Here is a 17,650-nt window from a genome sequence, read left to right as displayed (position 1 = left end):
TGAGAAATAAGATGACTGCTCCCAAAGAAAGCAACATAACGTTGTTTCATTTACTAACCAGTGTGCAAGATGTGAACATAACCAGGAAAAACACTTAAGTTCAATCAATGACTTGAAGAATAAGACTACTTGATGCAGCTTCTTGAGGTGTGTGCTCATCACTGCCAGCACTTTCACAAATATTTGTCCTGGAAAGTAGTTCTTAGAATCCAGAACTTGCAGTTTATTTCTCCTAGCAGGCTCGCTTTTTAAATTACAAGCAAGTCTGAACTATCACTGTGATCTTCCTGAAAAGATGTTTTGGTAAATCAAACAAACTGGGGTAAACATCCTGCTGCCATAAACTGCTGCTCCATAAATGAGTAAAGCCATGCTTTACTTGTATGATGAAATCAAGACATCCACAAAATTAATCTCTGACAGATAGGGAGGTATACATCATGAGCTTCAAGCTTATGATAGGCAGACAGACAGAAAGAAAATTATGGCAGTGTTAATATTACGGAAGCTGAACTTTTTGATAAATAACCTCAATTTCTGTAAGGTCTGTAGTGGACTAGAAAAACCCATTCTTCTTTTGGATCAGGAAGGATATAAAATAATAAATATTCCTCTGAAATATCCCTAAGGAGGCCTCAGTCATACCTGCCTCAACTGTACAGCCGAATTCCATTTAAACAGACTTAAAAAAAAAAAAAAACTCTTACAAAAAAATCCCCCCAAATTGGGGAGATTAATTCAGTACCATAATCTCTTCTCCAAATTCCACAATTCTGTCTGTTGTAATGGATTCTTCTGTTTCCCAAGATTAAAACACATAGACTTTGCTCTCTTGTGACCTGCTGAACTGTCACAGAAGAGGAGTAATGGTTTGGTTTGATCTTCATACAAAGCTCACAAAATTTCCCTCTGTTTCTTAGGAAGATAATGCTCCTGAAACTATTGCTTCTGTAACAATATGAAGAGAGAGCATTGCTTGTGGTTCTTAAAAACACAAATACCAGAACTTTCAAGGGATAGGTTTGAAGAAAACTTTCCCAGGAATGCATTCATTCTTTCATCATCCAGTAAATTTATTATTCATCTACTTAATAAACTGGTTTCCTTAAACTGGTAACATGTATGCTCACATGGATGAGCATTTTCAGCAAAGGTCAGGTGATCTCAAACAAGAATATCACATTGAGCTGACTGAAGTGTCTAGAACAAGAGTCAAATTAAGCTCTTGGGTCATGCCTGGATATTAACCATCAGAGATGAGAACTTTTGCCAACAAGAGTCAAATTAAACTCTTGGGTCATGCCTGGGTATTAACCATCAGAGATGAGAACTTTTGCCAACTTACTTCAGTCTTCAGAAAGATATAATAAAAAATGACTCTCCTTCTCTCTATAGGTGGTACTGATGAGAGGACATTAACAATGGTATTACCAAAATGTAAAATCTCATCTTCGTTGTTGAGGATATCAATCCTTTTTTTGTTGCCAGTGCTTTTCCTCCTCCTTGCTGGATAATCCCAGTAACCTGCCAACGTGCTGTGGGATGGGTTTTAATTTTTTTTTTTTTTTTGAGGTAGCAATCTTTTCATCCCATCACAATCAAAGTGTTTATTCTTTTCTTCCTTTCATTGAAAAGGAATGATTCCCTGTGCAATTTGACTATTCTAGTAAAGGGACGTGACTTCATCTTTGGAAGGTGATTCCAAAATACTGGAAACAGTAAGAAACATCTACCACTGTCACTCATCACACTCTTAGGCTCTCACCATAGTTTTTACTGTTTCAGAAAATTAAATACTATCTTCTGATGGAGACAGCTGAGAAGACAACCACATTGCGAAAGATAATATGCAACCCTGGACTTCAGCATGGATTTATGAAGGGGAAATCACATCTAACCAACCTGACAGCCTTCTACAAGGAGGTGAATAGTTCAGTGGACGAGGAGATAGCATTTGGTGTTATTTACTGCAACTTTAGTAAAGCTTTTCACACTGTTTCCCATAACATCCTCACAGACAAGCTGATGAGTCAGACTACTACTGAAACAGCAGAAGCTGACTATGCTATGGCATATCAATGTATGTGTAGATTGGAGGACAAGAGGCTGGAGCGCAACCCTGCAGAAAGAGATATGGGGGGTTTGGTTGATGGTAAGCTCAATGCAAGTCAACAATGTGCCCTGGTGGCCAAGAGGGACAATAGTATCCCAGGGTGCATCAAGCACAGTATAGCTAACTGGTCGAAAGAAGCAATTGTCCCACTAGACTCAGCATTAGTGTGGGCTCACCTCGAGTACTGTGTGCAGTTTTGGGCTCCACAATATAAGAAAGATATAAAAATATAAAATGTGTCCAAAGGAGCGCAAGAAAGATGGTGAAAGGACTGTAGGGCATGACTTATGAGGAACAGCTGAGGATACTAGGTTTGTTCAGTTTAGAGAAGAGGAGAATGAGAGGTGACCTCATTGCTGTCTACAACTTCCTTATGAAGGATAGCAGAGAAGGAGGTGCTGATGTCTTCTCTTTGGTGTCCAGTGATACGACATGGGGAACGGCTTAAAGCTGTATCAGGGGAAGATATTAGGAAAAAGATCTTCACTGAGAGGATGGTCAAGCATTGGAACAAACTCCCCAGGGAAGTGGTCATGACCCCAAGCCTGTCAGTGTTCAAGAAGCGTTTACGCAACACTCTTAGATATATGGTTTAACTTTCAGGTTGCCCCATGTAGAGTTAGGAGTTGGACTTGATGATCTTCATGGGTCTCTTCCAACTCAGGATATTCTATGATATGAAACTATTCCTTATACCTCTACCATTGTTGCCAAAACTGGCATACTTCTTCCTGGAAGATTTAATATTACTACTCTTTCAGGTCCAGTTGCAAAAGTGCCAGTGGAAAGAACTACATGGGACCTTGGAACACACTGCTCTGCAGACACAAAAAATTTCTTGGCATTCCTTTACCTGGAACTGGAAGTATAAGATCTAAAGTCTGAGGGATTGCTTCATTATCCAAAGCTAACACTTAAATAACTTGTCCTGTGCTGATGAGATGATAGGACCTAAATTATCCTAAATTTGACCTTAACAAAAGTGGTTGGACTTTCTGATGAAGCCTTAATCCCTGAAAGAGTTGTGACTGAAAACAGACTTTTTCTGTGCATGTGCATCCCAAAGTCCTGGAATTAGCTAGCTCAGAGACTTCTTAAAAAATGTTCTTAGACAACAAGCACTGATACAGTGCAAACGGACATAGAGTAGTAACCTCTCCCTCTATAAGCAGGTCAGGCACCACTGTGAGTGCACAAGACAAAAAATACATACGGATATCTTCACATTAAAATGATGTTTCTTCCTTTCAAATTCCTTCGCTATGCAGTGTACCTGCTAAAACTAGTTAGTTTTAAAACGGTCAATCTTTAATTAACAATTTTAATCTTGTATGGATTCCCATTTGGAATGACACAGTGAGGGTTTTTTTTAATCTATGGCTGGGTACTAGGAAGGAATTGTGCTATCACTTTAGTCTATGTTCAGGATAATCAGGAAAGGGACAAGACAGGCTATGAAAGCGCTCCACTGGGGACTGTTTCAAAGAAAGGTCTGCTAGCAGAGCAATGCTATCAGAAAAATATAAACGCTACTCACAGACAACTGATTTTCCATTCCCGAATGGTTTATCTACCCATTTCAACATCATGTGAAGAAGCTGCATCACAGTAACACTTTTGAAGTCATAATTAAATAATACTTTCATTAACAAAGGAAATTGCATGCCCAGAACAAAACTATTTATCAACACCAGTGATGTGTTCTGCCATGCATGAGACTAACATTAGGTTATAATTGGTATCCCACAATGTCACTGCTCAGACTAAAAATATTTTATACATATAACACAATAAAAATGAAACTTGAACAACCCCCACATAATCACATATAACTCTTCTCTATCTTTACTTAAAAGCCTAATGTATGATGTTAAGCGTCTGTTACCTTTGCAATTCTAATATTTCATTCGCAATTTCGGTTCCTATACTTCCAGCACCAAGAACTGTTCCAGAGGACATTCCAGGTACACTTACTAAAGACTGTTTTACAGCATCTACAGTTAAAAAAAACAAAATAAAACCTTAAGTTTGTAGCAGTTTCATTACGCAGCAAGGAACAACCACCTCAAGGATTCATTTTAAAGCAGTTTTTATTCTATATCTCTTATTTTCAGAAATTAAATTCCTTAAAACACTAACTCATTGGGGAGGGTGTTGTAAGTCTCATTTGAAATATAAAGATAAGTGAATAATATATTTGTGAAAATTGCTGATCTCCAGTAATGAAATTAGCTTTAATCATTAAACCTCGTCTCTCTCGGAGAAAGACGCAAAACACATGAGAAAAAAACCCTTGGATTTTTCACAAATGGAAATCGGTTATTAAAAAGAACAATTTCAAAAGCAAAAATAAAAAACCTTATAGCAAGATGACAAAACAGCATGTAGAAATTGGAATTTATGCACAGCAGAAAAATATTAACAAAATATATATCAGTATCAGTATCACCCTATATCCTATAGGTAAACTCAGATAGTACAATTGCATTTCTTCAAAAAACCAGGCATAATACGTAAAGGGTCTGTGACAGAAGCATAATATCCTGTCAACCAAAATCCTAGTAGAAGCTCTAGATGGAAAAGATATGCTATAAGCCCTTCTGATCACAGTTATGTGAATGATATGAATTAGGACGCTGTGAGTAACTCGAAATTGTCACCAGAATTAATTTAATTAATTTTTAAAAATTAATCCTTCCTTGCACAACAACCTAGAATAAAAAAAATTCCTGGATTGAATAAATCTAAAATTGTAATGGATTGATCAGGAGATGCACCTATGATAACTGTAAGAAGCAACACTTGCCTTCTGCAGGCTGGGAACCATGGGGGACCTGTTCTTCAGCTGACTCGTTATGACCTCTGAGATATAAATAAATAAAAAAAACCAAACAAAACAATCAGCAAGTTTTTAAAAGGCAAAGTGCGGCATATTTATGTTTGATTTCAATACTTTACACAGAGAAAAACTAACATCCTCAAACTAGTAAAAAAAAAAGAGATATTCCTCACATTTCAATGTTCAATCCTTTGTACTGATGTTTCTGAAGCACTGGGTGAAATATTAATTTCTACTTATTCTACAAATAAAGAAGAAAGGCCAATATAGTTGTCTGTGTTCCATGACAAGAGAACAAGGCTACCATTTTTACTCCTAGGAGGGAAACCAGTTAACCAGAAACGACTGGTACAAGGACAGGTCATTGGCTACCTTCTGCCAGCAGCTGCTGCCTACCTTCCCTCCTCTAGACAGCTGCAGACGCCCAGATGTCCAAGGCAGGCAAAAGTGGCCTTTGGCTGCTGGACAGTATACACTGTCTTAACTGCTCTTCTTTGTCTTCTTGAGGAAAAAGGACATGGGCAAAATAGGTGGGTGATGTTGACTTAAAACATGAACCAGCTACAGAACGGGTAAAGGGCCCCCTTGACAAGTTGGTTTAATGGAAATAAAATCCCCTCTGTGCCCCTTCTCAAAAACCCAGTCATTGGCAAAGATACTCAGTATCATTGGAACAATCCAAATTATATCTTGATTGCAAGGCACACAGAATAAAAAAGAAGAATTAAAAATAAAGAACAAAGAATTAAACACACGTTTACTGTCTCACGGGCTCCTCCCTTGCAATCAGTTTGGAGAATATCTGTTCGTCCTGCCTTGCATTTCTACAATCTATCAATTATGCTTCTCCACATTCTGACATATGGTAGGTAGGGTAGCACTTAAAATAAGGTCAACTGACACATGCAGTCTTGTAAAGCTCAGAAAGAAAAGTAGAACTAACTTCACATTTCCATTTATTCATATCTGCTTTTCTTAAAAGATCCTTCCTTTCCTCGTTTAATAAGACACTCTTTCACCTCATTTTTTTATACAGAAAATAGCACAGTTTTCAGAGTGAAATCCATGACTTAAGCCTGAAATAAAAATAACTGGTAAATGCAAAAAAATGTTCTTCCAGGTTACTCAACCACTTTTTGTGCAGTATTGATATTTTCTGGTCTTGTTCTGCTTCTTAAACAGGTTGCTTTCTGTTAAAGCTAACTGTAATTAGGACAAAAGAAATAACATGGGAATTCATATCATGAATTACTTACAATACCACAGTGTTGTTTGATACAATGTACTCCAGTTCTTTGGTCCACGGATTCATGAAACTAAACCACTGACTCTTTAAAGTAACAAAAGTCCCATCTTTTGCTCTAAATTTGTAGGAATTTGTAAATACTTTTTCTTTATTCTGCAACACTAGATAAGAAAGGAAAGCTGTAATCACCATATTTATACTTAGAAAGATAACAAAAAAAAAAAAATCTGTTTTATAGCATCATAAAACCAAAATGTTTTTGATGGCCAGAAATACAAATTAAATGCCAGAACAACTGACAGGACAGGACCCCTGCTAAAATCAAACTACAGTTTCAGCAATATTATTAAACTTCAATTAAAGCCCAAGTACCAAGTTTCTGCAAACCACTAGTAGGGAGACTCCTGACTTGGTGAACTTTCATAATCGATGTCTTTAATTACATCATTAGGCACATTTGCTCTTCAGGACTCCCTCCTCATTCTTATAAAGAATTGAAGCAGGGGCTTGAAAGAAGCATTAACGTTATTCCCTTGTGATTAAAGCACTTCACCAAGATCCAAGACAACAGAAGTTTCTCCCTATTTTTATTACAAGCTTTACGCAGGCGTGTCTTGATGCAGATGTAGAAAAGGACAATGCTAAGATTGTTTAATTTTATTAATTCTCAGCTTACGATTTTTTGATTTGTACTGTTCTCACACAGCAGTTACGTGTAGTTGTATGTAGTTTGGGAGGATCAATTATTTTGTACCTTCTTTATGTTTTTCAGCTAGATGATTGTGATCATCTTGATGGCAGTACTCGTAACAAGAAGTTCCTAGAAGCTCTTGTGGCAGATACCCTAAAATTGCTGTTGCACTGTTAGAAATAAAAACATGAACTACAGCGGATTCAAACAATTGCAAAAGCAAAGCTTGTTTTCTTCAGTATCAGATAAAGCAGAAAATTAATATTTAAAGGAATAGATGCTTGTGTTCATGTTTGGGAAAAAGATATAGCATTAGTATAGCTCTACAACAACAGGAAATATTACTCACTGCAAATTATCCATTTGCAATGAATGGCAGTTCAAAGACAAAACAACAGCGTTTAAACATGCAAACCACATGTACACACAAAATATTTATGATCATCAGGTCTTCCCATTTGCCAATCAGGGTACTGGTCACACATAAGGAGTCATACAAAAAATTTAGTAGTTGAATTTTGGTCTGCCACTTTAAGAAATAGGTTTAAACTGACACTTTTAGATGAAAGACAAGATGACTGAATGCAATAGAAAGCTTCCAGTGGCAATAATGAAATTCAAAATGCAAAGTGGTAACTCAGTCTATACAACAAATAAAAGTCTGTGTTAGAAAGTTCAGAAAATAGGAACTTAGCTTTTACTTCTAATGAAATCATTTGGTACCTCATTTAAATATAATGTATGTGTTCCAAACAGTAAGATTTTAAGTAATAATTTTTGGTTAAGTGTTTATTACTTAAGTCATATGCATAGCTATGAAGCTCTAACTTAAGATTTTTCTTTATGAATAAGTACATCAGTTCATTTTACGACATATTTTAATCTTGCTAGATCATCTTTTCCTATAGAACAATACACTTTTATACATTACATTTTATGTTTGACAAAAAACCAAAGCCCAAGTACTCAAAGATTTAGAATGAACTGCTTCCTGTGTACAGCACCTAGAAATTCTATCCTGTTTGAGAAACGACAGTTCTGACAGAAAGTATTAGAAAATTTAACTAGTGGTGTCATTTTCATTTTCACTTCATTAAAGAGCAAAACGCTTACCGCTGATCTACATAAACAAATTTTCCATCCATGGCAAATCGTGTAACAAATTCTGTTGCTTTGACTTGTATCTCTCCACTCTTTTGTGGAACAATATAAGGGTGTAACCTCCCAATTGCAACCAGACAGTTAAAGTTACTACTGTCCTTTTCTACATCATTTTCCTCTTCTACTCCCACCTCATTAGGAGGCCAATTCTTCATATACCCAGTACAGTGAATGGTACAGTATTTTCTGTGATCTAATAAAAAGAAATGAAATAAGGAGCAGTTATGGTTCAAAAAGTAAACTGGATTACTTTTTTTTTTATTCTGTTCACCATGAGACCAGCTACTATATTTTATGCTTACCTACAGCAACTGTACAAGGCTATTGATAATTTTACAGAGTATTTTTTAAATTAATTTTGTACTACTTCATTTTGCCTTACCTGGAAAGAGCGCTTCTAACCCTATGTAAGATTTAGGAAGGTAAATTATAGGTGTTGGCAGAAAAAAAAATAAACAAACAGTCTGGTAACCCACAGATCACTTTCTCTTTATATAGTTTCATATGTATTGTAAATTAAAACAAACTAGAGAGGCACTCTGTAGCTTCCAAATCAATTTACCTGTGGTGAATATGATCTTAACATACGCTTACTGCAATTACTGAAAAAAATCAGTCGAGAGAACAACCCAAAACAACCTAGCTTATTTTCTATTTATCTTAGGCTTCTGAATTCCTCAATCTTCTGTGAACACAAATATTTTAAAAGTCTTAAATTACAGCATACACTGTCACTTATTCCTATGGCCGGTAGACTCTTTGCTGCCTATATAACATGCAAACACCCTCAAACGCATCAAGGCATAGAGATGACATTATGTGTCCTACAATAACTATCTTTCAAAAAATTGCCAAAGTATTCTTGATATCTGTACCTAAACAAATTATGCTTTACATCGATTTGACTGCATTAACCCTATCAACTACGGAAAACATATAACAACTCTGTAAAATGAAAAACTGAGTTATCCTACTGTGACTTTGTCAAAATTTCTCAAGATTGTCAAGGTGCCTTCCCTCAATACTGCTTTCCCAAGAAACATTTATACAAGTTAAATTCTTATCTCACCACGTTAGCTGGCATATCAAAGGGAGACTGAATTCTATTTACTTACAATGACAGACCTATTTTAAAATTTACTATGTATGGAATATCTCAACAGGTTACATTGAAAAACAAAAGTAGGAGGATTTTTTCAGGGTCAAACAATTTAACACACCTTTGCAAAAATCAATACTGAAGTATTAAATAACAGCTGGAAATTACATTTAAAAAAGATCCATTCACTGAAAACTTGACAAGATCATACTGCTGTACAGGCATTCCAAAATATGAACTAAATTAAAATTATTGGAAAAATGAATGGAATTACACTGATAAATTAACTTAACTATTAAAAGAAAAAAAAAAAAGGAAAATTCATACTTTTTAAGTACACACAACACAAAAAGTAAATCAGAAAAAAAGTTGGTTTACTTGCTTTTTTTCCTTCAAAACAGTAGATTTTGCAGGCCTTATTCACAGTTCTCTTCAAGACATATGTTATTTAGTTTCATTCTTCTGATCTGCTCCCGTGCTTTCAAAAATTTCCCTGAGACTTCTAAAATTTGACTATAAGAGACCATGCGCTCCTAAACAGCCACTGTAACTCAGGTTCCTCCCTCCCTCTTTTCCAGGAGTGAATAGGGAGGAGAAAGAGTACAATTAGACTGTTTTTCAAAATGTGTCTCCAGTACATATTTACACTTCTCTACAGCTACTTTGTGAAGTCAGTGGTAACTACAAGGGTCACACTACCGACTCGGAACTTAAATATACCAAGTTTCAAGACAGAAAGCCCCCACTTCATCTACACTGTTTGAGTACCTTTCTTCTTTGGGTTGGGCAAGCACTCCTTTTCTTCTTTGACTGTGGTCCTACTACATTTTATCCGACAGAAGAAGGAACGTCGAGCACCAGAATTCAGTCGAGCTGGTCCAGTTTGAAAATCTGTGTGTACTTGCAAGCCAGCTTACAAAAATTTAGTAAAGTAGTTAAAAAAACAAAATCCAACAATAAAATTTCAGAATACAAGGCCTTTTCTTCATTTTAGCTTCCAGCACATTCTGCTTACTCTTTAGTTGCCTAAATTTTGTCCTTACAATTAAAAATGAAAAAAGTCTAATAACTTAAATAGGGCAAAGAAAACGTGACTGTCACACAGATTTCAAAATTAAAAAGAACTTCCAAACTATTTTTAAACCCTTCTTGATATTTTGCATGGTATTTTAATAAATATGCTTTATAAACTTTCAACTTCTATTTGGTACAAGGAAAAACTGCAAAGATGCTTATAAAAGCTAGCTATAAAATAGTGATTGGCTGCACAGTACATAATGTTTTCCGTATTAGAAATAACTGTAAACAAAATAAGATTTGGTTACATTAGGATTGACACTTAGCATTTTCAGAGAAGACAGTGATTCTTGATATTGAAGTATTTTATCCCATGTTCGACTACATCAGGTCTTTTGTATTGACAAGACCTATCAAATACAAGAAAAAAAAGTAGTATGCCTGGTAGAAAGAATGTCAGACCACATCTTGGTAAATGTTTAACAATGCAAATTTCAGTCATTCTTATTATCTAAAATAAATTCTTTTCTGGGCTAGCTTTTAAACTGTAAGTGCATTCTAAGCAGCAGATAAGTATTCAAATATGTTTCGTTCATAAAAATTATACCTCAAGTTTGTACATCCATGCACATACGAACACATGAATATGTCCTGCATAATAACTAAATTTATTAACATCTCTTTAAAAAAATCTGAGCACATTCAAATACAACTTACTTTTCCCATCTACGAGCTTCTCCCTAGGAGAGATATCCGAAGAAGAAAGTTGCTCCTTAACTTTTGCAACATCTTTTGGATGCAAGTAATCAAATAAACTTTGTCCAATTAAAGTGGCCTATTTAAAAAAAAAAAAAAACAACACAACACAAAAAACCAAAAGATATAAGAACCACATCATTTTACAACAGGACCCCATACATATTACTTATCTCAGAAAAACAACTTTCTACACCATTAAAAAAAGTCAAATACCACAGTAACTCTAAACATCAATATTTTGATCCACATTTAATTTGACATTGTTTAATATTATTTTTATAAAAACAGGGTAGTAAAACCATAATTTGTTACTTCCCCTTTGCAAAATAGCAGATTTAGTTGAATATTAAAAAACAGTTCTGTAAAACCAAATGTTTTATTTATGTACATAATATGATTCCTGATCCTAGCCAAAGAAGGTTACACACAAAATAACTCCACTCACAGATTATTGGGGCGGGGGGGAGATAGGGAAATAGGAAGAAATATTCATGCCACCTAATGACTGAGCTCTAATTTGGTTGGACAAAATGGCACCATTGAGCCAAGAGCTGCCTGGAAGCAGGGGTCAGCTCACTCCAGCATTCCTTAGCGGGGATATTTACAGGAATCTCTCTAGCTGGAATCCATTTAACCTGCTGACTCTGCTGATCCAAAGTAACTGGTCTGCTGCACTACTGCAGGCAGCACTACTTTCTTTTGAAACAGGAAGGAATTCTCACAAAAGTGGGCTAGTTTGGGTTTTTTGATTGCTTACTTTCACCACAGCAGGTCAAATCAATGGGTAGAAAGGAGCTGTGCTGACAAGCAGTGTTCCAGATTCAAATTGCAACTCATTTTGGACCCATGCCACTTGCTATGTGATCACTGCATTCATAAAGGGGAGCACTTTTCCAATAAGCCAGAGTGAGAAATGGGTTTAATGAAAAGCTTCTAAGAAAGCAGGATAAACATACAGCCTCTTTCATTTGCCCAGTCCCCACCTAACCCAAATGCAAAGGCAAAATGCTGAGTGCCACTGAGAAAGGCTAATAGCAGCCTTGTCAAAATATATAGGTGTAACTGATAAGGCTGCAGGATGGGATTCATAACCTAGAATGATTCCCAAATAAGCTAATAAATTCATGGGTTAAGTCAATTGTGTCCTCTGAACCTCTTTGGCTGGAATAGCAAAGATCTTATGAGTCTGGAAGTAGGTATGTCTGATGTGAGAGACTCCAAAAGGTACTTTTTAGTCCTTGAGTAAATTCAGTGTAGAAGTCTCTAAAAAAAAAAAAAAATCTGCTTTATGCTTGTTCCTGTAAAATGAATCATTTCACTTTAATTTAAAAAGAGATAGTTTTCTTTAAAAAAAAAAAATTACAAAAATCTACAAAACACAGTCCAGATTGGTTACTCTTCCATTTTGAGGTAAAAGAACATAGCACAAATGGTTTCAAAGTTATAGAAGTAGACAGATGGAAGCACTAACTGGTTTAGCCTCTGTTTTTGGAACAGAAATCATAGATACATGAACAAGTTATCATGCCTCGATTATTTGTGGTAATTGTCCATGATGTTAAATGTCAACTAATGGAAAGTACTTACATTTTTCCTATTTCTCTTATGCTGCAGGCTAAGCTAACGCACACTATACCAGCTTCCTTCAAGTTAAGAGTAAATACACGGATAGTTATTGTGGATGAGGTCTTATGTAGTGCATCTGAGTGTAAAGGCCTTACCAAGGAAAGCTTTAATTAACTTCCACTGCTGAACCACCAATTTTCCTTGGCCTAAAAAAAACCCCAAAATAACTTCACCATTTAAAAGAAAATCTCTTGGAGATAGAAATTAGGACATCTTCAAATTATCCCTTCCTCTCAGACTAGCAGTTTTCTTAAAGATGATCAACTGAAATCTGGTGTTATTACTCAGGTCAGGAACACTGACTGTACTTGTAAATATTTCATTCCAGGATATTCAGCCTTACTCTGAAGGAAGTTAAATCAGAGAAATTCCAAGAAATGATACACAAGGACTGTTTTTTAATAATATACAATAAAATGGAAAAGTTTAAAAGTTTCTAAGAAAATGCAAAGTAAAAGCAAACCAAGAAACTCAGTTATAACCACCTGATCATAATTAAGTATTTTGCAAACTGATTCTGAGACAAACAGAATTTTTCCTCTGTTGCATCCAACCACAAATAGGAATCCATCTGCAGCCTGAAAATATAAAGATACTGTCTTTAAAAACATACAATTAAAATATACAATAAATACTGATGACTACAAGGAAGCACACTTTTAAACGTGAATTTTTTAATTAAATAAGTTACAAATCACACCAAAAAGCAATTAAGATTGCAAGGACCAAATCAGACCTTCAACTACAGACAGCTAAAGTTTCTTAAACACAGCTTTAGGAAAAGAGGTGGCCAGCTGCAAAACAGCTTAACTTGGGAGTCATCTTACAGATCTTGGCAAAGTCTGTTATTGCAGCAAAGGAAAAAGAAAATAGTTGCAAATGAGAAAGGGTAAAGGGGTGTGGATATATGATGAAGTGCGAAAACAAGAAGAAAAATTTTCTTTCAGGTATTATTTCTGCATCTTTTTCAAAGTACATCTTTAAAAATTTAAACGGAGAGCAAACAATTGCAAGTATATTTTTGTGTAATTAAAAGCATTCTGTATATTTGCATGCAGACTTCATTACCAATATAAAAAATGTTATGTATTAAATACGTGGACTGTATACAGATCCATGCTCACAAATCATCTTCTGTACCCTTTTAAGAAAAAGCCTGTATAGTATACAGTATTAATAAATCAGTACTTATTCAAGTACATCAAAGCACTTGCTTGAAGAAAAAGATGGGGGAAAAAAGCATTCTCCAACTAAAAACTCAAGTTAATGGCAAGCTTTACTAAGGACATCATTTAACTGAGAGTTTCCTTCCACCTACCCTAAGGATTAACTGTCGGAGCTCATCATCCTTTAAAAATGAAGGTTTATACCGGACTTCTGCATAGGAGCTAGTGGAACCTGGAAAACAGATTATTTGTAGACATAATGTCAAAAGTTACATTTTAAATTTACTTTTAACAGAGTTATACTTGTTTTGTATTTTATAAATTTTCTTCACAACAGCTGAATAAAAAAAAATTAAAAATTCTAAAAATATTAAAAATAAAAAACCTCATAAACATATGCTGGTAATGAATATGGGCACACAACCAGTTTTTTCTTGCCCTTTATTTAGCATAAACCAAGGAAACTTCTGTACAGATATCTTTGATGTACTACTATAGAAATGGTACCATGAGAACTGAATTTTCTAGAAACATTTCGCAGGTCTATTTCAGAATCCTTAATATTTGCTGAATCTGAATAATTCCAATGTTATCAATTGTCATGATTGAGTGCTTTATTAGTGCTATATATCCAACAATCCAAAAACCACTCTATTGTAGTTAAATTTAATGCCTCACTAAATGTAATGAGACTGACTCACTACATTTACTGTTCTAGCACCCATGGCAAGTACTTTAAATTAATTTTTAGCCATTACAAGCATTTCCACAACTTTTCTAGATTTTTTTTTTAAGTAAATAGCAGTTGAACTTTCCAGCAAATTTCAGCATTCACTATAATTCCACATAATATCTTATATTTTCTTAAAGCATTTGTTTTGAAGATACATATAATAACTCTGCTGGATGGAGTCCAGTTTTCATATCCTGTTGTTAAAATACAAATGTTTGAGCTGAAGATTTCTTGTAGATGCTTGTTTAAACTGCAAGTGCAATTACTGCCCTGCTAATTTGTCACATTATTTCTTTACGCAAAATTCTCAGCTTGCTTGGGCCAACAGACCTCCAGAAATCCTTTCCAACCTATATTATTCTATGATTCTATTACTGTCAAGTTAGTAGCATAATTCGTTTCCTACACTCCTTTGACTGAAGACTAATGGGGTTCTTATTAGATATGTTTATTCATAATCAATTTTTTTTGCAATGCAGATAGATGTGGTCTGCCTGGACTTCAGTAAGGCCTTTGACACTGTCTCCCACAGCATTCTCCTAGAGAAGCTGGCAGCTCATGGCTTAGACAGGTGCACTCGTCGCTGGGTAAAAAACTGGCTGGACGGCCGAGCCCAGAGAGTTGTGGTCAACGGAGTTAAATCCAGTTGGCGGCCGGTCACGAGCGGTGTTCCCCAGGGCTCAGTACTGGGGCCGGTCCTGTTCAATATCTTTATCAATGATCTGGATGAGAGGATCGAGTGCTCCCTCAGTATGTTTGTAGATGACACCAAGCTGGGCGGGAGTGTTGATCTGCTGGAGGGTAGGAAGGCTCTGCAGAGGGACCTGGACAGGCTGGATCGGTGGGCCGAGGCCAACTGTATGAGGTTCAACAAGGCCAAGTGCCGGGTCCTGCACTTCGGCCACAACCACCCCAGGCAACGCTACAGGCTTGGGGAAGAGTGGCTGGAAAGCTGCCCGGAGGAAAAGGACCTGGGGGTGCTGATTGACAGCCAGCTGAACATGAGCCGGCAGTGTGCCCAGGTGGCCAAGAAGGCCAACGGCATCCTGGCCTGTATCAGAAATAGTGTGGCCAGCAGGAGCAGGGAGGTGATCGTGCCCCTGTACTCGGCACTGGTGAGGCCGCACCTCGAATACTGTGTTCAGTTTTGGGCCCCTCACTACAAGAAGGACATGGAGGTGCTGGAGCGTGTCCAGAGGAGGGCAATGAAGCTGGTGAAGGGCCTGGAGCACAAGTCTTATGAGGAGCGGCTGAGGGAACTGGGGTTGTTTAGTCTGGAGAAGAGGAGGCTGAGGGGAGACCTCATCGCGCTCTACAACTACCTGGAACAAGGTTGTAATGAGGTGGGTGTCAGTCTCTTCTCCCAAGAAACTAGTGATAGGACGAGAGGAAATGGCCTCAAGTTGCACCAAGGGAGGTTTAGATTGGACGTTAGGAAAAATTTCTTTACTGAAAGAGTGGTCAGGCCTTGGAACAGGCTGCCCAGGGAAGTGGTTGAGTCACCATCCCTGGAGGTATTTAAAAGACGTGTAGATGAGGCCCTTAGGGACATGGTGTAGTGGGCATGGTGGTGTTGGGTTGACGGTTGGACTCGATGATCTTAGAGGTCTTTTCCAACCTTAATGATTCTATGATTCTATAGTCTTTGATCTTTGCTTACAGTTGACTAAATTATATTCTGAAACAGTGCTGTCAAAAAACCTGAAATCTTATGTGCTGCTGATAGACCATGCGATATGCAACTTCTACTCGGATATAATTTTTTTTAGGGAGGAAAAAAATCTAGCAACAGCAAAAGGAGAGGAAAGAATAGATCCTGGTTTGATCCCAACACTAAACCATTCACTGAGATCCATGATTAACTCTGCTAGCTGACTGAGGATATAAACTTTGGATAACTCCTTCTTGGTACACTCTAACATTTCATGGTGTTCAAGACTTTAATGTAATCAAAGTCAACAACCATTCTGTTAAAGTACATTTTATCTTGAAACATCCCTTTTGACTACTGTTCTTGCAGGCAAAAAAATAAGTTTGAAAGATGATTATGTCCAAATGTGATTTTTTTCTTTAGTTTTACGCAACTGGTTTTGGTTTTATGAAGTTACACTGTAAAAGACTTAACCTATCACTGAAGTGAGTTCTCTGTGCTCCCCACCAGTGCAACTACTTACATCAGTTTCTTTAGGTAAGCATTTTTTTAATGCTCTTTTTCCATGATGTTGTAAATTCCAAAGTCAATAGATAAACATGAAATTCCAATACAGGGACAAAGGGTTGATGAAATCACAAACGTGGGAATAGCAAACAGGAATATGAAGACCATTTGCCTCTCTATTAGCAGTATAGTTTTGGTATCAGTACACCACCACAGATATTACTGCTACAGAAAGTATGATAGAAAGTGGAGAGATCACAGAACACGTTTAATTTGGGGGTCGGAAAATAATGAAAGACAGACTTGTTTGATCGCTGTAATTTTTAAAAAGAATCAAGGAGTGACTCAATTGCAAGGCATACCCATAGCAGACAGAAAATATCAGACACTGAAGGGTGGCTTTTTTTCTGCTATACTAAGCAAAAAGAAGAAATGGAGTTCTGGAAGCTACAAACACATAAATTTAAATGAAGAACAGACTCGGAACTGAATTCAGTAAGGAAATGTAAAATAAATGACCTGTGATTTATTTAACATCAAAGAAGACACACAGTATAACTCCTGACAGAACAATGACTTTCAGGATTAGTTTCCTAAAACCCACCTTTTAAAGATTTTAAGTGTTGCACAGCCATCCGTAATACTGTAAGCTTGTCTAGCTTTCGTGCCATGGGATTGCACTGAGGTATCATAGCAGACAATTCCTCTATCAAATTATTCATTTTGTCTCTTCTTCGTTTCTCTGTTTGACTGTGAGCCTCTCTAAAAACAAAAATTATTTTAAGAAAGATGTAGAACACATGATTTTCCCCATAATACTAATCAATTCAATTTTAGGAACAGAACATACCACAAGAAGTACTACTGCACTGAAACAGTTTTTCATGCACTACTTGTATTTGACAACTGAATTTTTCACTTGAACAAAGCAGAAATGGTCACAATAATGATGTGAAATATTGAGGGGAAAAAATACCTCAAAAGATCAAGCAACAACTTGATTATATGTGACAGGAACAAGAGGCTATTAAGACTTATAAAA

The 17,650-nt window shown here is 36.3% G+C and overlaps 1 protein-coding gene across 8 annotated transcripts in view; it reads right to left on the bottom strand.

Moving 5' to 3' along the window:
• The window catches only part of BMAL2 (basic helix-loop-helix ARNT like 2), a 39,699-nt gene that overhangs the window by 7,173 nt on the left and 14,876 nt on the right, over positions 1-17,650 (bottom strand). For all 8 annotated transcript variants that reach the window (XM_075161416.1, XM_075161355.1, XM_075161398.1 and 5 more), the window contains 10 exons: positions 17,213-17,370; positions 13,870-13,949; positions 13,037-13,129; positions 10,884-11,001; positions 9,918-10,061; positions 8,003-8,243; positions 6,953-7,059; positions 6,209-6,359; positions 4,920-4,975; positions 3,999-4,107 (listed from right to left, as the gene is read on the bottom strand). In XM_075161416.1, coding sequence (XP_075017517.1) covers positions 3,999-4,107; positions 4,920-4,975; positions 6,209-6,359; positions 6,953-7,059; positions 8,003-8,243; positions 9,918-10,061; positions 10,884-11,001; positions 13,037-13,129; positions 13,870-13,949; positions 17,213-17,370 — 1,257 coding nt within the window. The remainder of the gene's footprint in view (positions 1-3,998; positions 4,108-4,919; positions 4,976-6,208; positions 6,360-6,952; positions 7,060-8,002; positions 8,244-9,917; positions 10,062-10,883; positions 11,002-13,036; positions 13,130-13,869; positions 13,950-17,212; positions 17,371-17,650) is intronic.

The sequence above is a fragment of the Calonectris borealis genome, chromosome 1 (genome assembly GCF_964195595.1).
Source record: "Calonectris borealis chromosome 1, bCalBor7.hap1.2, whole genome shotgun sequence".
Lineage (NCBI taxonomy): Eukaryota > Metazoa > Chordata > Aves > Procellariiformes > Procellariidae > Calonectris > Calonectris borealis.
The sequence above is the reverse complement of the archived record's forward strand: the minus strand, read 5'-3'. Positions and strand labels throughout refer to the sequence as shown.